Here is a 23,125-nt window from a genome sequence, read left to right as displayed (position 1 = left end):
AGTTAGAGAAATACCCCGAAGGGCAGAGAGAGCTTCCAGCGGCAGCAAGGAAGTGGCAGAGTAGCTCAGGCCGGAGGCTTTTCATCCATTCATGATCCTTGCTAACTCGATCAGCTAGCAAACGAAGGGCAGGCTAAATACCCGAATGGCGTGACGTCAATCGAGGGGGACGCCCCCGAGGTTCCCGCCATGATGTGGATAAAGACGTGGGTGGCGTGCATGCGCGCACCCTAGGAGGCCCTCAGGAGAAACATGGCATGAGGCTTGTGGCATGAGTAGCAAAGAACTACTGAAGTAGATTGTGACTCCTGTCCTTCATCTATAAATCACTGTGCATCTGACAGCTGTATAGATTTTTCTCTTGACAAGACTGTCTTGTAATTTAGTCTAACTATATAAAAGCATTGGCTTTGTTTTCGGCTGACTGGTTACAAATTACATGACAGTTTCTTAACTAGGGGCATAATAGTATACTATCTGACAGGTAAGCTTGTACCTTTGATTAACTGATACAAAATAGACTGTAAACTTACAGTGCGGGTCACTCACCCGAGCTACATATGAGCAACATTTCTAGTCACAGGGAAGAAACGATTCGATTAGATCAGGCCGAGTCAATGACAACTTATTTTGAGGTCCATAGTAGTGAAAGGAAAAAAATTCCTGAAGTTAAGTAAAATTTTAAATGTGTTCTTGTTTGAACAGGTAGAAACTGTACCTTGAATCAACATTACAAATTACCACTTAAGACATTTTTGGTTTATGCTTACTTATTCTGTATAGCGTTTACACAATAAAATGAGTAGATAATGTGGGCTACATGACGACTACCTAGCCCAATGGTAGCCGACTCCAGTCCTGGAGTGCCACAAACAGATTTTGTTTTCAGGATATTTACAATGAATATGCATAAGGTATTTTTGCATGCATTTCCTTTATAGTATGCAGATATGTCATGCATATTCATTGTGGGATCCTGAAAACCAGACCTTTTTGTGGCCCTCCAGGATTGGATTGCCTACCCTTGATATAGCCTAATTAGTTGTTTTACTATGCTCTCACCAATTTTCCCATGTACCAAGATAATAGCTTATTTCTCCATCTTGTGTGTCAGTATTATATGCATCTAATATAAAATGGTAAATATCAAATGACATAAACTCACAACCATAGCAACTGTGTTTACATATTGCACTCAGAATTTTCTCAGGGACTAAGATGAATATGTAAGTAAGATACATCCAAGTAAAGTACATTGTTTAAACTTTGCAGCAGTATTTGGCCTATCACCATAATTTAATTTGGATTCAGTCTCTATACTATGATTTCAGGTTTTTTTTTCCACTTATAATTACAGTTAACCCTTTTAGACTTCTGAGGATTCCTGTACTTCTCACAGTTAGAATAGCTTGCTGAGTGGCAAAAGTTTGAAAAGGATGAAGCAATTCCTCTTAGTTACTTAGAAATATAAAATAAATGTCAGGAACTATTGCTTTACAGAATAAAAATGATTTGCTGCTCTCCAACAAATTTATTGTGCATCAAAAGTGGATATTGTAATTCATCACAGATGGGCTTAAAAACTATACAGCATCCTGAAAGTGGTGGCCTTAAGATGGTTGGGTTTGGGGCAGGAGAATCATTTGGGGCCCTTTAGAAGCTTAATATTGATTACTTATAAGCAAGTAGGACCTTTTTGAGTTCCATTTTGCTTTGTCTCACTGATGAAGCTGCAATGAAAATTTTTGTAAAAGATCTTATTTTGGGGATGGGAGTAGTTAGATAAAAAATATAGGGGTAGATTTTCAAAGGGTTACGTGCGTAACCCCCGAGCCACGCGTATGTCTTGTAGCTTTAAAAAATGGGCGGTCCGGGGGCATGGTTGCGGTTCGGGGGTGGGCCAGAATCCTCCTGCACAGTGGCCTGTGCCGGGGGGTGGCGAGCTGGCGCGCGCAAGTTATGCCTGCCAGAGGCCGGTAGCGCACACAAATGTACCCCACGCGTGTAATATTAAAAATCTACCCCATCATGTTCAAATGCAAATAGAACCATTTGCTTGCAAAACTTTTACTTATAAAACATTTGTTACAAAGGTTTAGGTCCCCTTAAAGTGTGGGACCCCAAACAATTGCCCAGTTAGCTATAAATCCTGGTTTCAATTTTGTCCAAAACTTTATTTTATTTATTTAAAAATTTATATTTCGCTGATCTGCAAATCTCAGCAGATAACAACATACGTACCTAATGAAAACACAAAATAAAACAAGACAAAAGGTAAAACCATACACAATCAAAGAAAATCCCAAATTAAACAAACAGTAAAGCTTAAAAAACATAAATAAGCTAAAACCATACATAAAATAACAATATCCACTTGCCATCTGCATAATACCCCAAAGCCCATACTAGTGTATCTAGAAGAATGTCAGGCAGTAAAAGAAAAAGAGAAAAATAATAGTGTTAAACTTCCTTAAATGAAGGAAATCAGTTTGACTGATCTCTGGTAAATTATTCCATAATGCTGGAACAGCAGTACTAAAATTAATTCTTGAGACTCAATCAGGCAAACTTGCTTGAGAGACTTGCTTGTTTTTTTCATAAAAATATTCAGATATGCCAATAGTCAGTCATAGACCATTTATAACACATAGTCCAACATATGCTTGGACTCCTTAAGAGTTTCTTTATTTAGGATCTCTAATTTCATGACACTTATTCTACCAGGCTGATTTGTACTATCACGTCCTCTTCCAAATTATATAGAAGTGCTAGGTTAACCCAAAGCCAAGGTGTGCAGTTTTTAAGTTAATCTTAGAAAAAGATTGATAATTAACAAATCCATTTTTGATATGTAACAAATTTGTTGGCATGGAACAGATCGTTTTCTTTGATACGTTTCCAAGTAGCAAAGCGGAGCTTTGTGAAATCCACATTTTTGTTACTTGCTAGCGATCAGTTGCTTCACAATGGGAATAACCATCTTTCTAAATAATACCTGCTAACTGCTATGATGATCATTTTGGCTGTGATTAGTCACTGTGATGTAGTAGCTTGATATTATTTCAGAAAATGAAATCGCAAGTAATATGAAGGTTTCATTCAAGTGCTGGTCTAAATGTGACACCTAGCGCAGCACTGAAAATTACTCTGAAGAGGACTAAACTTTAATCTCTTAGCCAAAGGAGGTCACTCTACTGAAAAGCATACAATATGATGTGTAGACCTCAAAACACACAAACTCTGCTCACTTTCTCCTCTTCTTACTATATTGCAAATTATATAGATTTTTGGCTTTATTTCTTCTTCTCTGCCAAAGATCCCTTTGTACTTGTCCCATGTTTTTTTTTTCATTGTAGTACTGTTTTTGCTTTAACTGTCTGAATTAGGAGGCTGTTCCATGCACCCAACATCGTTTCAATGGAGAAATAATTTATTTTATACTTCATTTTGTAATTCCTTTAAAAATAATGCTTGCTGCTTCTACATTATTCCTCAAAGGTATCTGACTGCTTCTATTATATTTCTCCTTTGCCTTCTATCCTCCTGAGTGGGGGTGGCCAACTCCTGTTATCTAGAGCAACAAACAGGCCTGATTTTCAGGATATCCATAATAAATAAGCTTTACATTTCTTTACAGTATGCAAATATGTTGTGCATATTCTTTGTGGATAGCCTTAAAACCAGGCCAGTTGGCCATTCCTGTTCTAGAGTATATATATGCATGTCAAGTCTCACCAGATAGGCCTTTTGGTGTAGATCAATGAGACATGTCTATGACATAATGTGGAAATAAAAGCTGTCTGGTGGGAATTGGATAAGACATGAGATCAGCAGACATGTAAGTAAAAATAACCACATTTGTTTTTGTCTGATAAAATTGTTTTGCTTTGTTTTGTTTCAGAACTCAGTTCAGAAAATCTCAAAACCTGCTTTCAGATAATTAATGCTTATATCTATCTGGCAGCTTATGAATTTTTGCAGGTATGTGGATATTATCTACCATTTATGGAAATATAACCACAAATTTAATTTCCCTAATAATTTTCTCTATTTTATGGACCATGAGTAATCTGATTGTGCCTTGGATTATAAGAAAAATTCTTAATTTGGTAAATTATATTCTCTATTTCAGTAATAGATTAATGGAATAGATAAATGGTTGAGATTTCTTTCGACAAAGGCAAACAGAGATTAAGTCCACACTCGGGGCCGGATTTTATAAAAGTGCGCGAGCGCGTACTTTTGTTCGCACGTGCGTACTTTTGTTCGCACACCAGGCGCGAACAAAAGTACGCTGGATTTTATAAAATACGCGCGTAGCCGCATGTATCTTATAAAATACGGGGTCGGCGCGCGCAAGAGGGTGCACATTTGTGTAACCTGCGCGTGCCGAGCCCGGCGCGCGTTGCCTGTTCCCTCCGAGGCTGCTCCGAAATCGGAGCGGCCTCGGAGGGAACTTTCTTTTGCCCTCCCCCCACCTTCCCCTCCCTTCCCCTACCTAACCCACCCCCTCGGCCCTATCTAAACCCCCCCCCCCCACCTTTGTTGCCAGATTTACGCCTGCTGAAAGCAGGCGTAAATCTGCGCGTGCCAGCGGGCTGCTGGTGCGCCATCACCCGAACCGAACCACCCCCTGACCCCCAGACATGCCCCAAGACACGCCCCCTCCCCCCGCCCCTTTTACGAAGCCCCGGGACTTACGCGCGTCCCGGCCAGATTTACACGCCCAGTGCATTTAAAATCCGGCCCTCAGTGTATCAAAGAAAGTAGCAGAGTGTAGAGATTAAGTAGCCCTTACAGCTTTATATCAATATATCTTTATTTTTTCACAGAAACTCCACAATCCTGGGTACAATAATCAGCTTAGTAAAGACTGGTATGCACTGACATGGTTGCCGTGTTTTGCCCAATGGGGTATATCGGTGGGGGTGGGGTGGGGGGGGGGCCAGAAGACCACAGTTTAAAAAGCTAAAAGAGAATAGAGATAACAAAAAGTAAGGACTTAATAAAAGACAAAGTCGGGTACATACAGCAGAGCAAAAGTAGTGACATACCTTTTTAACAGAGCATTCTGTCATTCGTGGGAGTTTATTCAGAGACCGCAAATGTTAGAACATTGAAAACGCTAAGAATTGCTGCCAAAAAACGTAACCAATCATTAATGACTCACGAAAGTAGGGATTGGCCAAGCAAAACTAGTCATGACGTCACAATGTAAAAGCATCAAACATAGTGCAGTCTTATATATACATAGCCCATTACTGTTTCAGCCACAAGTGTGAGACAGACCAAACATAGCATATAACAGTTATAATGTAAACAGTAGGTTAGAGTAAGCTAGAAACAAGAACCTCAGTCTCATTTGCTATAAATAAAAGAAACCAGGATGTGGGACTATGTCACCATAGGATGATCTAGAGCAGGGCTTCCCAAACCTGTCCTGAGGACCCCATAGTCAGTCCGGTTTTCAGGATTTCCACAATGTAAATGCAAGAGATAAATTTGCATACACTGAATCCCCATAATATGCAAATTTATCTGATGCATATTCATTGTGGATATCCCCAGGACTGGTTTGGGAAGCCCTGTTCGCAGACCAAATGAGTCATAAAAAATGTATCCATTCTATCTCTGAGTTAAGGCGGCTAATGTCTGGAAGGTAAATATCCATTTCTGTTCTTTACAGATCAATGCTTTAGAGAAATCGTCACCTCACGAGAAGGCAGGCAAAACATCAAGTACAAAAAATGTTAAGTCCAAGGTAGAATGAGATGTAGATAACCAATGTGAGACGAGTGGAGCCTCTGCTCATGCGGTGTGCTTAATGATCAATGTTAATTATGCGGGTCCTAATCATTTGTGTAGTTTTACTGACATAGAGTTTTTAACAAGGGCATATGATGATATAAATTATACCCATTGATAAACAAGTCGTAAGATACTGCAGTGCATATCAACCTTCATAGACGGGTGCCGGAAAACTGATAAAGAAAGTGAATGTGCACAGACTGAACAAGACCCACAAGGATGGTGGCCCAATAATGGAGAAGTGGGTGCAGAGCGTGTCCATGAATCGGAATGCACAAAAATGTCCCATAAAGGAAAGTAAACCTTAAAGGATTATTAAAAACGTTAAGAGGTGACAGCATCAGCCAGTGATGTTTAGTAATGGAACTAATCTCTTTTACGCATGCAGAGAAAGATATAATATGCAGTTGATATTGTCTGAGGACGGACGTGATTAAGGACAAAGAAGAAGGTCCCGGTTAACATAAAGTGCTCATTTAAATGCCCGTTTAAGTTCCCAGTAAGGGTAATCCCGCTTCAAAAAACAAACCATCATTTCTTTAGCTTGTATCAAGAATTTGTCCTTCGTAGTGCCAAGGCGTTGCAAGCAAAAGAACTGGCCGACCGGGATGTAAATTTTCAATGAGTATGGGTGGTGACTACTAAAGAATAACAAAGTGTTCCCATTGGTGCTCTTCCAAAAAATAGAAGTGAGGAATTTGTCATTATCATAGCTAATCCGAATATCTAAAAATGAAATTTCTGAACGATTCAAGCAGTAATTGAATTGCAGATTACTATCACAGTTATTCAGCCAATCTAGAAATAGAAAAAACTGGATATCAGTACCAGTCCAAATGAGCAAAACGTTATCAATATATCTCAGCCAAGCAAATATAATTTGAAAAAATGTGAGGGATAAACAAATTTCTCCTCGATCTGATTGACAAATAAACAAGCCGAACTTGGGGCCATGGTTGCACCCATCGCCATTCCCCTAATCTGTTGGTAAAATCGAGAATCACATTGGAAAAAGTTTTTGGTTAAGGCTAACCCAGTCAAATCCATCAAGAAATTAGTAGGAACACGAGCGGAAGTAGGTCTATTTTGGGGATCTTATAATCATTTGATTTACACTTCAAGGTTCAAAAAACATCTTTTGTCCTTCTAGAGTTTGTGGTTCTGTACATTCTGATGATTCTAAGTTAAATCATATGCATTCCTGAACAGCCATGTTTTTAATTTCTTTTTGTCTGGTATAATACGTAATGCCTCAGGCAGAGAGTTCCAGAGCTTTAATCCTGCAATGGAAAACCCTCGATCTCTTATTTGCTTCAGATGTGTGCAGATGTGTATTGTGGGGATAGATATTAGTCTTTTATTTTGGGATCTTAGTGTTCATTGAGGATTGTAAGGTTGTAGTGTTACTCCTAATAAGCCGGTTTTCTTGTCGTTAATGATGTTGAATATTATCTTTAATACTTATAGTAGATTCTGCATTGTACTGGTAGCTAGTGCACTGATTATCAGCGCTGGTGTAATGTGATCATATTTCCTAGATCCTAGTAATAGTCTTGTTGCAGAATTTTGTAATAATTGTAGTGGTTTTAAGTGACTTTCTGGAGGCCTAGTAGTAGGGAGTTGCAGTAATCAAGGTTTGAGAAGATTAGAGTTTGTAGTACAGTATGGAAAACTGCTTCTTGCTGCCACTGCTGCAGCCTGGTTGCTACGGCCAGGTAGGCCAATTCTTCTCGGCAGCATCGCCACCTCGCTGATGAGGGCGCCAGTGGTGGTGGGCGGGGGGTGCGTGGCCATGGGGTGGGTTCGTCCACCTGGCGCCAGTGACTTTTCCTCTCCTACCTCGATCCGGTAGGGAGGGGCTCCTTCAGTGCTCTTACCGCACTGCTCGTTGCCAGTAGCTGGGAAGCTGGCCCAGTTGATGTGGCTAGGTAGGCTGATTCCTTGCGGCATTGTTGTGTTGCGACCGTCGCTGCTCGATGTCCTTACTCTGCCCTCTTTACCTCTGTGGCGACTCCTTCTGGGTCTGATGGACGGCTGGCTGCCGCGGCACCTCCATGCCGTCTCTCTCCGGCGTCCCCGGACCGGCTTGACGTTGCAGATCCGCCATGTTGCCTGAAGACCTAGGGCGCACGCACGCTCTGATTGAAGTACCAGCAAGGGCGCGAACCTCAGGGGTGTCCCCCTGAGATGACTTCATCCACCTCTGATATTTAAAGGTCTCTATTTCGCTATCTAATTGAGTTAGCAAGAGAAGGAAAGGATAAGGATACAGAACGGATAACGTATACGGATTCCTCCAAGCTACTCTGCCTCCTCGGGCTTACCAGAGATACTCGCTCCTCGGGGGCCTCGCTCTTTTCTTTACTTTCAGATTACAGATAGGAACCGGTACTGGCTCCTCGAGGGCCCATGTTCCTGGACACTCTGAAGATTCTCTACTGCCTGGAAGCTATCGCTCCTACAAACAATTGTGAGTTACCATCGCTCTCTCAGAGCTTTCCCTGGAACCAGGTACTCGCTCCTCAAGGGCCTATACCTTTCCAGCTCATGAGCTTTCTTGAGACCTTATGTGAGTTTTGTCATCTAGTTCTGTTCATGAACCTCTGTCTGCTCTGCCTACTCTCTTTCTAAGTTTCTCAACAGCTCAGCCATCCTCGATCGCTGTTCCAGTACCTGAGGGACTACAGCCCTGCCGGGCATATCAGCTCACTACTGCCACCTCTGGTGGTTTCAAAAACCTGTTTAATAAAAGAACTATGTGTGTCTGTCTCCATACTGAAGCCTAGCCGGTGGTCCCTCTCTGGATATCCTCCTGGGCACGTGGTCATCTGCCACCGGCCCAGGGATCCACCCACAACTATATCAGATCCTGAACAGATTGCTAACTACATAGCAAGACGATATCTGAGACACTACAAGATTTCTGACTCCTCCTTCTTAGGAGCCAATATTAACAGATTGCTACTCCGCAGTCTAACTAATAACAGATCTATAACAGATTGCTACTCCTATCTGATTGCTCCTCCCATCAGGCGTCAGATCACTAACACGTTGCCACCGTGCTGATGAGGATGCCAATGGTGGTGGGTAGGCAGTTTGTGCCTGCTCGCCACCGGTGGTTGGTCTTATGGAGCAGTGATGCATTTGAATTGCTGTGAAGGCCCATGGCCTCCGGGACTTGGAGGTCATACTCAAGGGTTCGAAGCCATTGACTGTCTTCTTACGTGGTAGGGGGTTGGATGGGGTCCAATTACAGAGGATTCTGTGGTGAATTACATTCTTGAAGACAGGAGTGCTGGCGTGTCACGGGGCTTGGTCAGATCTCATTTGGCAGGGCTGGCCTTCTTCCCTAAGCTGCGAGGTTGCCCGAACCTGGCTTCCTACTTTGCAGTCAAGCGTTTGCTGGCAGGCTGGGCCATGGGTGAGACCCCCCAGACCAGGCAGCTGGAGCCCAGTATCACACGACCAGCTGCAGCAATTATGGCAGGCTGTTCTGTGTGAAGCCTCTTTCTCCTATGAGACCCTACTATTCCGTGTGTCCTCAGTTTGGCTTTTTTTTGCTTCTCTGAGGGTGGGGGATTTGGTGGCATCCACACACTGTGCTTCAGACCACACCGGATTGCCTTTGGCAGCAGTGGTCGTGTCCAGTGATAGCATTGTGCTATGCATCCTTGCTGTAGTTACACGATGTTAAGTTCCATATTAAGAGCTACCATCCAGGAAAAAGATCTAGGCATCATAGTGGATAATATTTTGAAATCGTCGGCTCAGTGTGCAGCAGCAGTTAAAAAAGCAAACAGAATGTTAGGAATTATTAGGAAGAAAATGGTTAATAAAACGGAAAATGTTATAATGCCTCTGTATCGCTCCATGGTGAGACTGCACCTTCAATACTGTGTACGATTCTGGTCGCCACATCTCAAAAGATATAGTTGCGATGGAGAAGGTGCAGAAAAGGGTGACCAAAATGATAAAGGGAATGGAACAGCTCCCCTATGAGGAAAGGCTGAAGAGGTTAGAGCTGTTCAGCTGTTCAGCTTGGAGAAGAGACGGCTGAGGGGGATATGATAGAGGTCTTTAAGTTAGCAAGTAGCACATTTAAGACTAATCGGAGAAAATTATTTTTCACTTAATGCACAATTAATCTCTGGAATTTGTTGCCAGAGGATGTGGTTAGTGAAGTTAGTGTAGCTGGGTTCACAAAAAGTTTTGATAGGTTTTGATAAGTTCTTGGAGGAGAAGTCCATTAACTGCTGTTAATCAAGTTTACTTAGTTATTAGCCACTGCTATTAATTGCATAAGTAGCATAGGATCTTCTTGATGTTTGGGTACTTGCCAGGTTCTTGTGGCCTGGTTTGGCCTCTGTTAGAAACAGGGTGCTGGGCTTGATGGACCCTTGGTCTGACCCACCATGTCAATTTTTTATGTTCTTATGTTAAAAGCTCAGCAGAGGCCAGCGTCTGGTCTTGGCGGTGGTCCAAGGTTTGGACACATGCCCTGAAAGGAATGCTGCCACATACCTGGCAAACCGGCCATCTGGAGGCTTCCATTTCTTGGTCCACGGCTAAGTGGGTGAAGGATGACCTTCACCCACTTAGCTACTTTCAGTTTGCAGTGGTATTCCAGAAGACTCTCCAGGCAGCAGGCTTGCTGCCGAGCGATATGGCACACATTCCTTTAGAATTGGAGTGGTGCAGTGGCTTCTGGACTCCCAGTGCAGGCCATCCAGCGGCTTGGCAGATGGCTTCCCTGGAAGCACTAGTGCCTAACTCAGGCATCCTCAGCAAGCTGAAAGTGGTGTCGTTCTTTGACCACTCTTTTATTACCAGGGTGAAAAGAAGCTTGTGCAGACAAAGACCCAGGTTGTTGGAGAGCCAACCTGCAACTTTCGAATGCCCTGGTACGCGATGGGCGAAGTTGGTTCCTTTCCTGCGTCAATTGCTGGCGGACCTCCAGGAGTGTGATGACCATCCTGACATGCTGGTTATACACCCGGGGAGCAATAATGCCGGCTATTATCCCACAAGTTGAACTCTCCTGAAAGCTATCATCTGTGACCTAGCCCTCAATGTTTCCTGGTTGCCGCGAGTTACGCTAGAATGGTCTGAGATCATCCCCGGCACTAGTTTGCATATCAGCGGATTTGGACTAATGGGGTTCCCAGGGCAACAGTCAAGTGAACAAGTTTGTGTCCCTGCCAGGGGGCATCCTCATCCGACATGATTGGATGATTATCTTTTGTTCCGATCTCTATGAGAAAGATGGAATACATTTGCCCAACTTGGCCATGTTGCTGCTCTTAAATTATTTGGCCAAAACACTGTTAACTGTTTGGAATGATGGTTTTCCTTTTATGTTCTGTTACTTGGTCTGCAGTGATGGGGGTTATGGCCACTTGGGTATTGGGGGTTGTGCCTTTCTCGCTGGATTGCAAGGGTGACTAGGCGAATAAGGCTCAACTTTGGCAGGTATCTGTGCCTCGGGGAAAGTAAAACATTCAGCATGGGCCAGGGTGGGATCGATCTAGATCACTTATTAAGGGCACAAGCCAGAGCTAGGGCTCAGCAAACCACCGGCAGGGCCTTGTGAGACACGGTGGGATGCCTCAGGGCACTTTCAGCCCCATTGCTAGATATGGGCTGAGGAGAGCTTGCTAATGGTGGTTGTTAGCTGGCTAAATGCTTTTAAAAATGGACCTCTTTATTATACTATGAAATTTTAAACTTTTTTGTTTTTTTGGAACAAAATAACATTTCTTGCATTGCTGTCCATATGTTTAACTGTTTGACTGTTCTCTATAGCAGTGGTTCTCTATAGCAGTGGTTCTCAACCTTTTTCCCATCGTGACATACCTGACAGGCCATGCTGACATGTGTGACACACTGCTCATTACAATTCACGGCGGAAATAAAAAGTAAAGGTCCGGTAATTATTTTTATTGTTTAAAATGACACAAGGAAAAGATACGTATTCTGTCTGAACAGAAATTACATAAATAGTAAACTTCCCACACCAAAACAGCACCAATTTCCAGCACTTAACAGTAACCACCTTACCTAAGAAAAGGCAACACTGAAAATATTACACCAGGCCTTAAGACACCAATACACCTCCTATTAGGAAAATGGACCAAGCCAGGCTGCTATAGAGCCCTACACAGAAACTACACGCCAGCAGAAAACCTCACCTGAATCACATGTGCTGACCCTCACCTAACAAAGAATAAAGAGACCAAAATGCATAACTAGAAGCATGCAGACAAAAACTGAATTGGAAACTGCAACAAGCCAGAGTCTCTGTATGCAGTGTAATAAAGGAAAAAAGAAACATCACCCATCCTTATAAAACAAATCAAGAAATATAAAATCAGTAGCAGTAAAACCATACTAACAAAAAGAACAGATTTCAAAACACTGATGAGTGGAATATCCAATAATTAAAATCTCATAAAAAATTTCTAGATACCAATAAAATATTTCAAAATAGCAGATGCAAAGACCCAGTAATGAAAAATAAGGATACAACAATGTTTTTGCTCTGCATACCTGGGAACGTTTGATATCCAGGTCTCCTGAGATTGTTTTGAATTAGCAGGAGGAGGGGTGGTTTGCTTGGAAATTTCTCCTCTCTCTGTCACATACCAGCGCTCTCTCTCACACTGGCTCTCAATTACACACCTATACATACATGCTCTCAGTCACTCACAAATACACATGCTTTTTCTCTCACTTATATCGGCTCTTAATTACACATTTACACACATGCTGTCTATCTTTTCACGCTTACACACACAGGCTTTCAATCACACACATACATGCTGTCTTTTTCTCTCACACACAGACTCTCATTCACATGCTTACAAACATGCTCTCTCTCTTTCTCTCATTTACACCCAGGCTCTCAATCACATACTCACATGCTCCCTCACCTAAACCAGCTCTGTCACACACAGACACATATGCTCTCTCTTTCTCTCATTTACACATAGTCTCTCAATCACATGCTCCCTCACCTAAACCAGCTCTCAATCACACACAGACACACATGCTCTCTCATATACACACAGGCTCTTAATCATATATATATATACCTGATCTCTCTTACACACAAAGGACCTTAATCATACACATACTCTTTCACACAAACAGGTTTTCAATCACAAACTTACACATACAGGTTCCCAGTTGTAAACTTACATTCATGCTCTCCTTCTCTCACAGGAAGGCTCTCAATCACAGACATACTCTCTTTCACATATACAGGCTCTCAATCATTCACATACATGCTATCTCACTCACACACATACACACACAGGATCTCAAACACACATGCTTGCTCATTCACTCTCTCTCCTTCCCTCCCTCCCTGGAACTAGCGGCAGCAGCAGCCTCCTCCCAACCCTAACCTCCTTCATTTTCAGCCCTCGTGCTGAGAAAGGAGTCCCATCGGCCGCGGGGGTTGACGTCCTTCTTGATTTTTCTGCGCGCCGCGCTGCTCATTCCTCAGGCTGCGCCTCTCTTCTGTTCTTCGGGCCGATGCTGACCAAACTCGCATGGTCTCTTCTTCCCGCGCACGCACCCGCTGATCACCACTTCTTCTTCCGGGCCGCCGGGGGGGGGGGGGGGGGGGGGGGGAGAAGAGACCATGTCGGTGCCGCTCACGCCAGCTGATGTGCCGCGTTCTGCCCGGGCTGACAACATTTTAAGCCCGGGCGGAGGAGGACGGGGAGCAGCTGGCTCAGCGGGGGACCGGCAAGTGTGGCGAGACACCTGCGTGTTCTTGGCGACACACTGGTTGAGAACCACTGCTGTATAGCCACTTTTGAAAACCTGATTTATTAAACCCTTCTCAAAATCTATATCTTCCCTCGAATATGAAGATGGATGCATTAGAACGGAATTTAAACTTTTGTCAAATTTGTTTTCAAGCCCATTTTGTCAACAATATCAAAATATGAATGGAATAAGTTTCCTTCTAGCTTATAATACACAGTTAAAGGGAATAGAGTTTCTATTTGCTTTTCTACAGATGTGCACTAAATTTTTGGACTGTGTTAGCTAGTTTGTGGAATGCCTCATTAAAGAGGCTAGATTTTATCTCATCTACAAGAATAATTTTTCTCCCGTTGTTCAGTACATTAATTGTTCAGACATAGTATTGCCCTCTCCAATAATCTTTAATAAATGTAACCTCTCTTTTTTTTTTTTATTAATGATAGAGTAATAGTTGATAGCTTTGATTTTTGTACAAAAAGCCTTATAGGAAGTTGTTAAACTTAGCTAAACTAAGGAAGATGGCAATATTTCCAAAACTGTGACATTTTAACCAGATGCACTCTACCTATGAAACTGTGACACAGATTTTTCCAGTTATCTAATTTTGCTTCCATCCGTTTGATCAGTGGTGTGATGTTACAGAAATAAAGCTGCAATGTAGCTACCAGAATAGTACGACCTAAATGTCTGATTTTTATCTGCTGCGTACTACAGAAGAAAATCTTCCTGCCAGTTATTTTTAGTTGTCTCCAATTTGCATTGTTACAGATACAACAAAATTAATTTTGAAATCTGAAACCTGGCCAAATAAATGTATTATCTCCAGTAAAGGATTTCAGAGCCAGTTAAAACAAGATCATATCATCAGTAATAGGGTCAGGTTTAATTTTGCATTCCCAATGTTCACCCCCTTGAATTGAACATTTACAAAGCTATTGCTGGAGGCTTAAGAGCTTGAACAAATAGTAATAGGGATAGGAGGGATATCCTTGAACTGTTATGCAAAGAGTGCCTTTGAAACTTTCCCATTTACTAGACCTGTAGCCTTCAGATTACTATATATAATGCAGCTTTCTTCTGCTCCTTTGGGCAGCTGAAATTAAATGCTAAGAAGTGAAAAATCATGCTTCTGGAGTGTGGCAACCCAAATGACCTGTATGTTCTGGGAGGTGAAGGGCTGATGTGTACGGAGCAAGAGAGGGACCTTGGGGTCATAGTTTCTAGTGATCTGAAGATGGGAAAGCAGTGTGACAAGGCGATAGCTAAAGTCAGAAGAATGCTGGGCTGCATAGAAAGAGGAATATTTAGCAAGAAAAAAGAGGTGATAATTCCCTTGTACAAGTCCTTGGTGAGGCCCAACCTGGAATACTGTGTTCAGTTCTGGAGTCCATATCTCAAGGAAGACAGAGATAGGATAGAGACAGTTCAGAGAAAGGCAACCAGAATGGTGGGAGGTCTCCATCATATGACCTACAAGGACAGGCTGAAGACCCTAAATATGTATTCCCTGGAAGAGAGGAGACACAGAGGGGACATGATACAGATTTTCAGATACATGAAAGATATAAATGACATAACTAAAAACTAACCTTTTCTACTCGAAAGATATAAAAAGAACGAGGGGTCACAATATGAAACTTCAGGGAGGAAAACTCAAATTGAATGTCAGGAAACATTTCTTCATGGAGAAGAGTGGTGGATGCCTGGAATGCCCTTCCAGAGGAGATGGTGAAGAAATCAGTGAGGGACTTTGAGGGCATGGGATAAACTCTGTGGATCCCTAATGAGCTAAATCTAAGAACCATGGCGGTTAATAATAATAATTGGGAGCTAAATCCAAGAGTCTTGGGGGTTTACAGAACAATTACATGAAACTGGGTGAGAATTTATAGTCTGGTAAATATAAAATACAAAACAATGACATAATATACAACATCCTAGCAATTCTATCTGCTTCAACAGAACAGGGGGGTGGGAATTGGAACCCTAGTGACAAAAAGAACTAGGCCCGGACTAAAGGTTTGTGGATCCAATACAAAATATGATTGCTGGGCAGACTGGATGGGCTTTTTGGTCTTTTTCTGCCATCAGTTTCTTTGTTTCTATGTCTCCAGCTCACTCAGAATTAGAGCTGGGATCCGGCGCCATGATTGTTCATGTGTGAGTACCCTGGAATATTTTTCCCTATTTCATATCACCTCCCAACTCATTCTGCCCAGTCTTCGGCTAGGAGCCATGCATCAGAAATTCTTTCCAACCCTGCGGTCTTGGGCCCTAAGTCTACCGCTAGGTTTCACAGTTGAGCAATGACTGAAACTCCCTCCCCACTCTCTGGGGGTTGTGAATGTATGTAGAAAAATTTTGGAGTGTCATATTAAGAAAAAAACTTTTGCACAGTGCTGTTACTTGTGAATCTTGCAAACCTTTCTTCAACATCAGCTGGGGTTTTCCATCCAAGTTGCTGAAACTATAATAGATGAAGAGTTAAAAGCTAAAGGATTTGAAAGACATTTGTGTTGCTTTCATACCAGCTCCAAGGCAGACCATGTTGCTTAAAGCTGAATGTCAGTATTGGAATTTTTTACTTGAACATACTAAGATGGATAAATGATAAGATTTTTTTTATTTATTGAGTTAGACAGTATAGTCAGATTACATTAATGATCACACTCTTCCATAATAGTAATTTCAAGAGGCAAATATATAAACTGAGCAGAAAATTAAGCTTTCAGGCGGAAACAACTTGTTGTATTAGTTAATAGTAGATAGTTATAAATCAATAAATGCTTTGCTTTATGTGATAGAAAATATTAAACTGAAGCTGCTGAGCAGAGGAAGAGATATGAAGGTGAGTTTGATGGATGCTGGAACTGCTATTTTGTTCATCTACTGTCAGTTCCATTGAGAGTAGAACTTAAAAGTGATGAGTGGATTCATACTGATTGCTAAGTTTAAGTGAGAGAGTGCAGACTTGTTAGGATTACTTTCTTGGAAACCAGATTAAATTTCCAGTGCTTCAAGGTTTATTTTATCACTTTAGTCAATTAAGTCCAACTAGGCTGACTGCCAGATTTATTAATTCTGTTTACTTTAGAACTCATTTATTGCAGAGTTGGTATAAGGCTGAAATATATTTACTTTTGTTTTTACAGTGGAAAAATCATTCAATGGTAGATTAAAATTTATAGACAATAAATGATTAAATTTATTTTATAGTCCTTGCAAGTTCTGCTTCCCTTGGGATGGAGAACAGTAATTATTTCTAAGCAGCCTGATTTTATGGTAAAATATGACAGATAGTTATAAGGGATGAGCAAAGGCAAAATTTTGGTTTTGGTTGATTTGTTTAGTAGGTAATCACAATTCGTTTGGTTTATTTCTATTGAAAAAAAAAATATTTATGCTGTTGATTCATTCATTCTTGTTAAAATAAATGGAGGAAATAATGCATTCTGTTTTGGGTTCCAGAATTAGAGTTTTCTAATAACATTTGTAGATGGACATCCTCAGAAGGGGGAAGAGCACTCCAAGACACCAAAATTATGTCAAAGTGAAACCAAAACTGCATGAATAGCCGAAGGCACCATAAAGAAGCACAATGGTACCCAACATTGGCAGGAGCTCTCCAAGGTACCGTGAAAGGGGGAAAAGCAGCAGCAAGAGGGACAAGAACACTTCAAGGTTCCAAAGAGGGGCAAAGGGTACCAGCAACAGTGACATAAGCACACCAGGTAGCAGGAGGGAGGTAAAACCAGCATCAAGAATGGAAAGTACCATGAAGGGAAAAACCCAAAGGTACCAATAGAGGGTCAAAGCAGCACAAAGAATGGCATGAAAACCCAAAGCACGATGGAAGGTACAAAGCAGCCACCCATAGTGGCAAGAACAATCCAAGTCTCTAAATGAGAGGCAAAGGGGACAATCAGTGGTACAACCCCTGGGAAGGGAGAAGCCAGAGGAAATCTCTGGAGGAGGCATGCAGTCATTTTAATTTTCAAATTCACCTCATAAGTGCATCTATAATGGGCAAAAGTCCAATCAAACCAGAATATGGGGATCTTACTATCCCTGGGCAGGAGAACGCCTGAGAAAATCTATTGAGGAGGCCTGTTGTGATCTTGATGAGCACATTGGAACTCAGACCTGCATATAATATATGGGGCAAATACCTGATCAACCCATCTAGAAGCCAGAAGAAGGGGAACTTACTGGGCAGGTTCAAGCCTGAGGAAATGAGGCATGTTTTCCTACAGCATCCTTTGGGGAATGGCTGGGGGTTCAGCCTTGGAGATGGTCATACTCTTTGCTGTGGTATAATCCATTGAAGACTAAACATTGGATGAGTCCAGTAGCCACTAAATAAGAACTGTAAGAGAAGGGAGTTTGAAGAAATCATCCAAGAGGGCATGAATCCATTAAAGATAACTGGGTAAGGTCTGTGTGAAGTATTGGATTTTCTCTGCAAGTATTGCATGGGAATTTGAAAATAACATTGAAGATGGCTAGAGTAGAGGTATAGCCACCCAAAGGTAGCAAAAGTGGTTTGAAGCAGCAGCAGCATGGCATTTAAAAACATGGCTGGTAGATGTAGTGCAGCCAAGCAAGAAAATGACATGAACAGACATGAAGCAGCAGCAGCAGACATGAAGCAGCAGCAGCAGACATGAAGCAGCAGCAGCATGGCATTTAAAAACATGGCTGGTAGATGTAGTGCAGCCAAGCAAGAAAATGACATGAACAGACATGAAACAGGAAGAAAAATGGTATCAAAAGCCTATGGCACCAAAAGAGGCAAAAATATAATAAGAATGGCATGAAGAGCCCAAGAGTCCATGAGTGGTGCAACAAGTGTGCAGAGCATTGGATTGTCATGGTAAGACCAAAAATGGACAAATACCATAAAGGAATATAAAAAAAAAAAAAAACCAGCCAGAGCAGTTGCAGAACTACCCAAAGCCAAAAGAGGCTTGACGCAGCAGCAGTGCTGGCATTTAAAAACATAAATGGTAGGTGCAGAGCATTGCAGCTAGAAGAGTGGCATCAATGGGCTGAGGCAGGGGGAATGGCATCAAGTACCAAGAGTTACATGAGGAGCCCAAGGGTCCATGAGTGCTGTACAGCAAGTGTGCAAAGCATCGGATTATAATGGCAAGACTAATAGTCAGCAAATACAGTAAGAGAATTAGAAAAGAAGCTGGAGCTGAAATAGAACCACCCAAAGAAACCAAAAGAGGCTTGGAGTCAAAACAGCATTGGTATTTAAAATCAGAAATGGTAGGTGCAGAGCTGTTGCGGTCCCGGTCGCTAGACTCGCGACCGGGTTCTTACCTTCCTCTCTTGCGCGAGGGAGACTGTTTTAAAGATTCAACTGCAGGAAGTTCTGGCCCACCTCCTTGATGATGTCAGACGCCGGCAAGGTATTTAAGCCTGGCATCTGGCTAAGGAGGTTGCCTAGCAACGAGGTTCTCTCCTTGGAGGCACCAGTTGCTGTGTTTCTGATCCTGGTCCTGCTGTGTTTCTGATCCTGGTCCTGCTGTGTTCCTGATCCTGCTCATCTTCCAGATTCTTCTCTGTTTGTCTCCTTGGTTCCTGATCCCGGTTCACCTCTGTTACTCCGTGTCTGTCACCTGTCTCGACTTCTGCTCTCTCCTCGCTTTGGTCTCGCTGCTGCCGCCTAAGTCCCAGTGGTCTGGATCCTCAAGGGCTCCTCCAGGGGGGATCTCGAATCTCCAGGGTGAAGATTCCATCTTCTCTTCAGGACTCGCTTCTGCCGCCTAAGTCCCAGTGGTCCGGATCCTCAAGGGCTCCTCCCAGGGGGATCTCGGATCTCCAGGGTGAAGATTCCATCTTCTCTTCAGGATTCGCTACTGCCTTCTAAGTCCCAGCGGTCCAGGTCCTTACGGGCTCCTCCCAGGGGGATCTCAAATCTCCAGGGTGAAGGTTCTGTTCCTGCGTTCATCTTAGTACCGCCTCCCAACCTGCCCCATCTCAGCAGAGCTCTCTTTTCCAACCATCTTCTTCCACCAGGTCGGCCCAAGGGTCCACTGTCCAGTCCGCAACAGTTTGCTAGGCCATGGACCCGGCGGATATCTCTGGTCTGCAAGCCATTCCGGGAATGGCCCAACGCTTGCAACAGCAGCAACATTGTCTCGACGTTCTGGCTGGCGAATTGCCTGGATGCCACTCCGCTAGAGCCACCACCATTACCGCCTCCAGCTCCTACTGTGAACATTACTGCTCCCACTCAATTGCCCACGCCCTCACGCTACGCAGGAGAGGCCAAAGGCTGCCGGGGATTTTTGAACCAGTGCTACATCATTTTCTCTCTACTCCCTGGTCAGTTCCCCTCGGACTCTGTTAAAATAGCCTATATCTTGTCACTTTTGGAAGGGAAGGTGTTAAGCTGGGCATCACCAATGTGGGAGCGCCAGGATCCCTTATTAAGTAATCTGCAGCAGTTTGTCCTTAATTTCAAGCAAGCATTTGATGAACCCGCACACTTGCCCACTGCTACGTCAGAGCTATTACAGCTGAGACAGGGAGCTTGCTCCCTGTCAGACTATGCAATTGAATTTCGCACCCTCGCTATGGAGTAGGGTGGCGTGAAGACAGTCTCCGGGGAGTTTTTCTGGAGGGTCTGTCACCGCACATTAAAGGACGAGTTGGCGGCTAGGGACATTCCAGACAACCTCAACGGAGTAATTGACCTTGCTGGCCGGATCGACCGTCGACTTCAGCAAAGAGTAAGGAAGGGACGTCCGCCACGTCGACCCATATCCTTGGCACCTGCCTTCACTAGACCCTTGACAACCTCGTCAAGTCCTGGGGCGACACACTCAGACTCGTCTACAGAGGAACTTATGCAGTTGGGTCGCACGCCTTTAACTGTGGAGGAGAGGCGAAGGCGTCTGGCCTTGGGCCTATGTTTATACTGTGGCAGCAAGGTCACTTCCTAGCCCAATGCAAAGATCGTCCGGAAAACGCCAAGGCCTAGGCAAAACTGAGGAGCTACTCCTAGGCTGTGCTAATGCTGCTCCTCAATGTACTGTACCAGTGACACTAGAATATCCTGGAGGGTCTTTCAACACACTCGCCTTTATTGACTCCGGAGCGGGTGGGAATTTTATTCTTTCCGATTTGGTGCAGCAACTTCAATTACTTACTCGTCCTCGGACTCCTCCTCTTAGGATTACATCTATCCAAGGGACAGTGTTGCCTGGTAGTATTTCTAACTCCACGGCTCCGCTTACTCTCCGGACCGGAGTGTTACATTCTGAGGAAATTTCCTTTTTGATCCTGGAGAAAGCGGTTCACCAGGTAGTATTGGGATTACAATGGCTACAACGCCATTCGCCCATGATCCATTGGGACTCGTTACAAATTGTCCGTTGGAGTCCCTTTTGTTTTGATTACTGTCTCCAGGTTCCGGGTCCATCATCTGTGTCCTTGTTGACTACTTCCGTATTACTACCTGCACCTTACTCTGAATTTGCAGAAGTCTTCTCCAAGAAGAAAGCGGATATTTTGCCTCAGCACCACCCCGTTGATTGCACAATAGACCTTTTACCGGGAACCATTTCACCGCGTGGGAGGGTATACCCTCCATCCTTGCCAGAGACACGCGCTATGTCTGTGTACATCTCTGAAAATCTCGCTAAAGGTTTTATCAGACCCGATCTCCTGCTGGGGCGGGGTTTTTCTTCGTGGGAAAGAAAGACGGCTCGCTCAGAACTTGCATTAATTACAGGGGTCTTAACGCCATAACCAAGCGAGATTGGTACCCGCTGCCATTAATCCCAGAGCTTCTGGACAGATTGTAAGGGGCCAAGGTTTTTACCAAACTTGATCTGTGAGGGGCCTACAACCTAGTTCGAATCCGCCCCGGGGATGAATGCAAGACTGCCTTCAACACGAGAGACTGGCATTACGAATATTTAGTGATGCCCTTTGGCCTATGTAACGCTCCGGCAGTCTTCCAAAACCTCATGAATGAGGTGTTGCGTGAAATGCTACACTCCTATGTAATAGGATATCTTGATGATGGTTTGATTTATTCACCAGATCTGAAGTCCCATCGTCAACATGTTAAACAAGTACTGCAAGTTCTCAAAGACAATCAATTGTATGCGTAGCTAGAAAAGTGTATGTTTGAATGTGAGTCACTCCCCTTCCTGGGATATATCGTTTCTTCAACCGGGTTCCACATGGACCCAGAGAAGGTGTCCGCTATAAAGGACTGGCCTTGCCCTGCCCTGTGGGGGTGAAGGCGTTACAACGTTTTCTTGGATTTGCAAACTTTTACAGACAGTTTATTCCTAATTATTCCCTCAGTCACACCTTTTACCTCACTAACCAAAAAGGGGGTGGATGCTAAAGTTTGGCCCAAAGCAGCATGTCAAGCTTTGGAGGATCTGAAACAAGCATTCTTGTTGGACACTTGTTTATACTATCCAGATCCGTGTCGTCCTTTCGTTGTCGAGGTGGATGCCTCCAGCATTGCAGTAGGGGCAATCTTAAGTCAACACTCTTGCTCGGGTAAACTACTTCCATGTTCTTACTTTTCCAAAAAGTTTTCAGCAGCTGAGTGTAACTACAGTATAGGAGACAAGGAACTCCTAGCAATCAAGTTAGCATTTGAAGAATGGAGGCAATGGCTGGAGGGGCAGCGCACCCGATTACGGTATACACCGATCATAAGAATTTAGAATTCTTGTGCCAAGCCCAGCGGTTAAACCCTAGACAAGCCCGGTGGTCCCTCTTCTTCAATCGCTTTGACTTTACACTTCGGTATCATCCAGCGGCCAAGAATACTCGTGCGGACGCCTTGTCATGAACTATGGAACTAGAAGAAGAGGGAGAGCTTCCACAGTACATCTTGGATCCAGCAAGAATCAACATAGCGGCAGTGACAGTGAACCCACTAGGAAGGATGGTAGTCCCAAAACGTCTCCAAAAGGAGGTAGTAAGGTGGGCCCATGACTCCCTTTCTGGTGGTCATGCTGGCTGAGAAAGAACGTTAGACTTGCTAAACCGTTATTATTGGTGGCCAAATGTGAGAACCGACGTTCAAAGCTACGTAAGTTCCTGCCCCTCTTGCTCTAGACAAAAGCCTCATATTGGCCAACCTTGGGGGTTGCTGCAAACACTGCCCATTCCCACGGAACCATGGACTCATATTGCCACGGACTTCATGGTGGATCTACCTTTGTCGAACGGGAAGTCATTTGTTTGGGTAACGGTGGATCGCTTTTCCAAGATGGCCCATTTTGTTCCGTTGGCCAAATTGCCATCTGCACCAGAGTTAGCTCTGCTTTTCACTCGGCACATCTTCCGGATTCATGGACTTCCACAGGACATTGTTTCTTACAGGGGCCCCCAGTTTACGGCCCATTATTGGAAAGCCTTTTGAAAGAAGTTTGGTGTTCAACTCAGTTTCTCTACTGCCTTTCATCCCCAGAATAACAGCCAGACTGAGCGCATGAACCGTTCCTTAAAAACATTTCTTCACACCTTTGCCAATGAAAGACAAGACAACTGGGTA

The 23,125-nt window shown here is 43.4% G+C and overlaps 1 protein-coding gene across 1 annotated transcript in view; it reads left to right on the top strand.

Moving 5' to 3' along the window:
- Positions 1–23,125, top strand: part of IPO11 (importin 11) — a 1,257,051-nt gene that overhangs the window by 649,328 nt on the left and 584,598 nt on the right. Inside the window, exon 23 of the mRNA XM_029576426.1 lies at positions 3,902–3,981. Within this exon, the coding sequence (XP_029432286.1) occupies positions 3,902–3,981 (80 nt within the window). The remainder of the gene's footprint in view (positions 1–3,901; positions 3,982–23,125) is intronic.

Source organism: Rhinatrema bivittatum, chromosome 1, assembly GCF_901001135.1.
Source record: "Rhinatrema bivittatum chromosome 1, aRhiBiv1.1, whole genome shotgun sequence".
NCBI classification, from domain to species: Eukaryota; Metazoa; Chordata; class Amphibia; order Gymnophiona; family Rhinatrematidae; genus Rhinatrema; species Rhinatrema bivittatum.
Note: the sequence above shows the minus strand (reverse complement) of the source record. Positions and strands in the feature narration are given on the sequence as shown.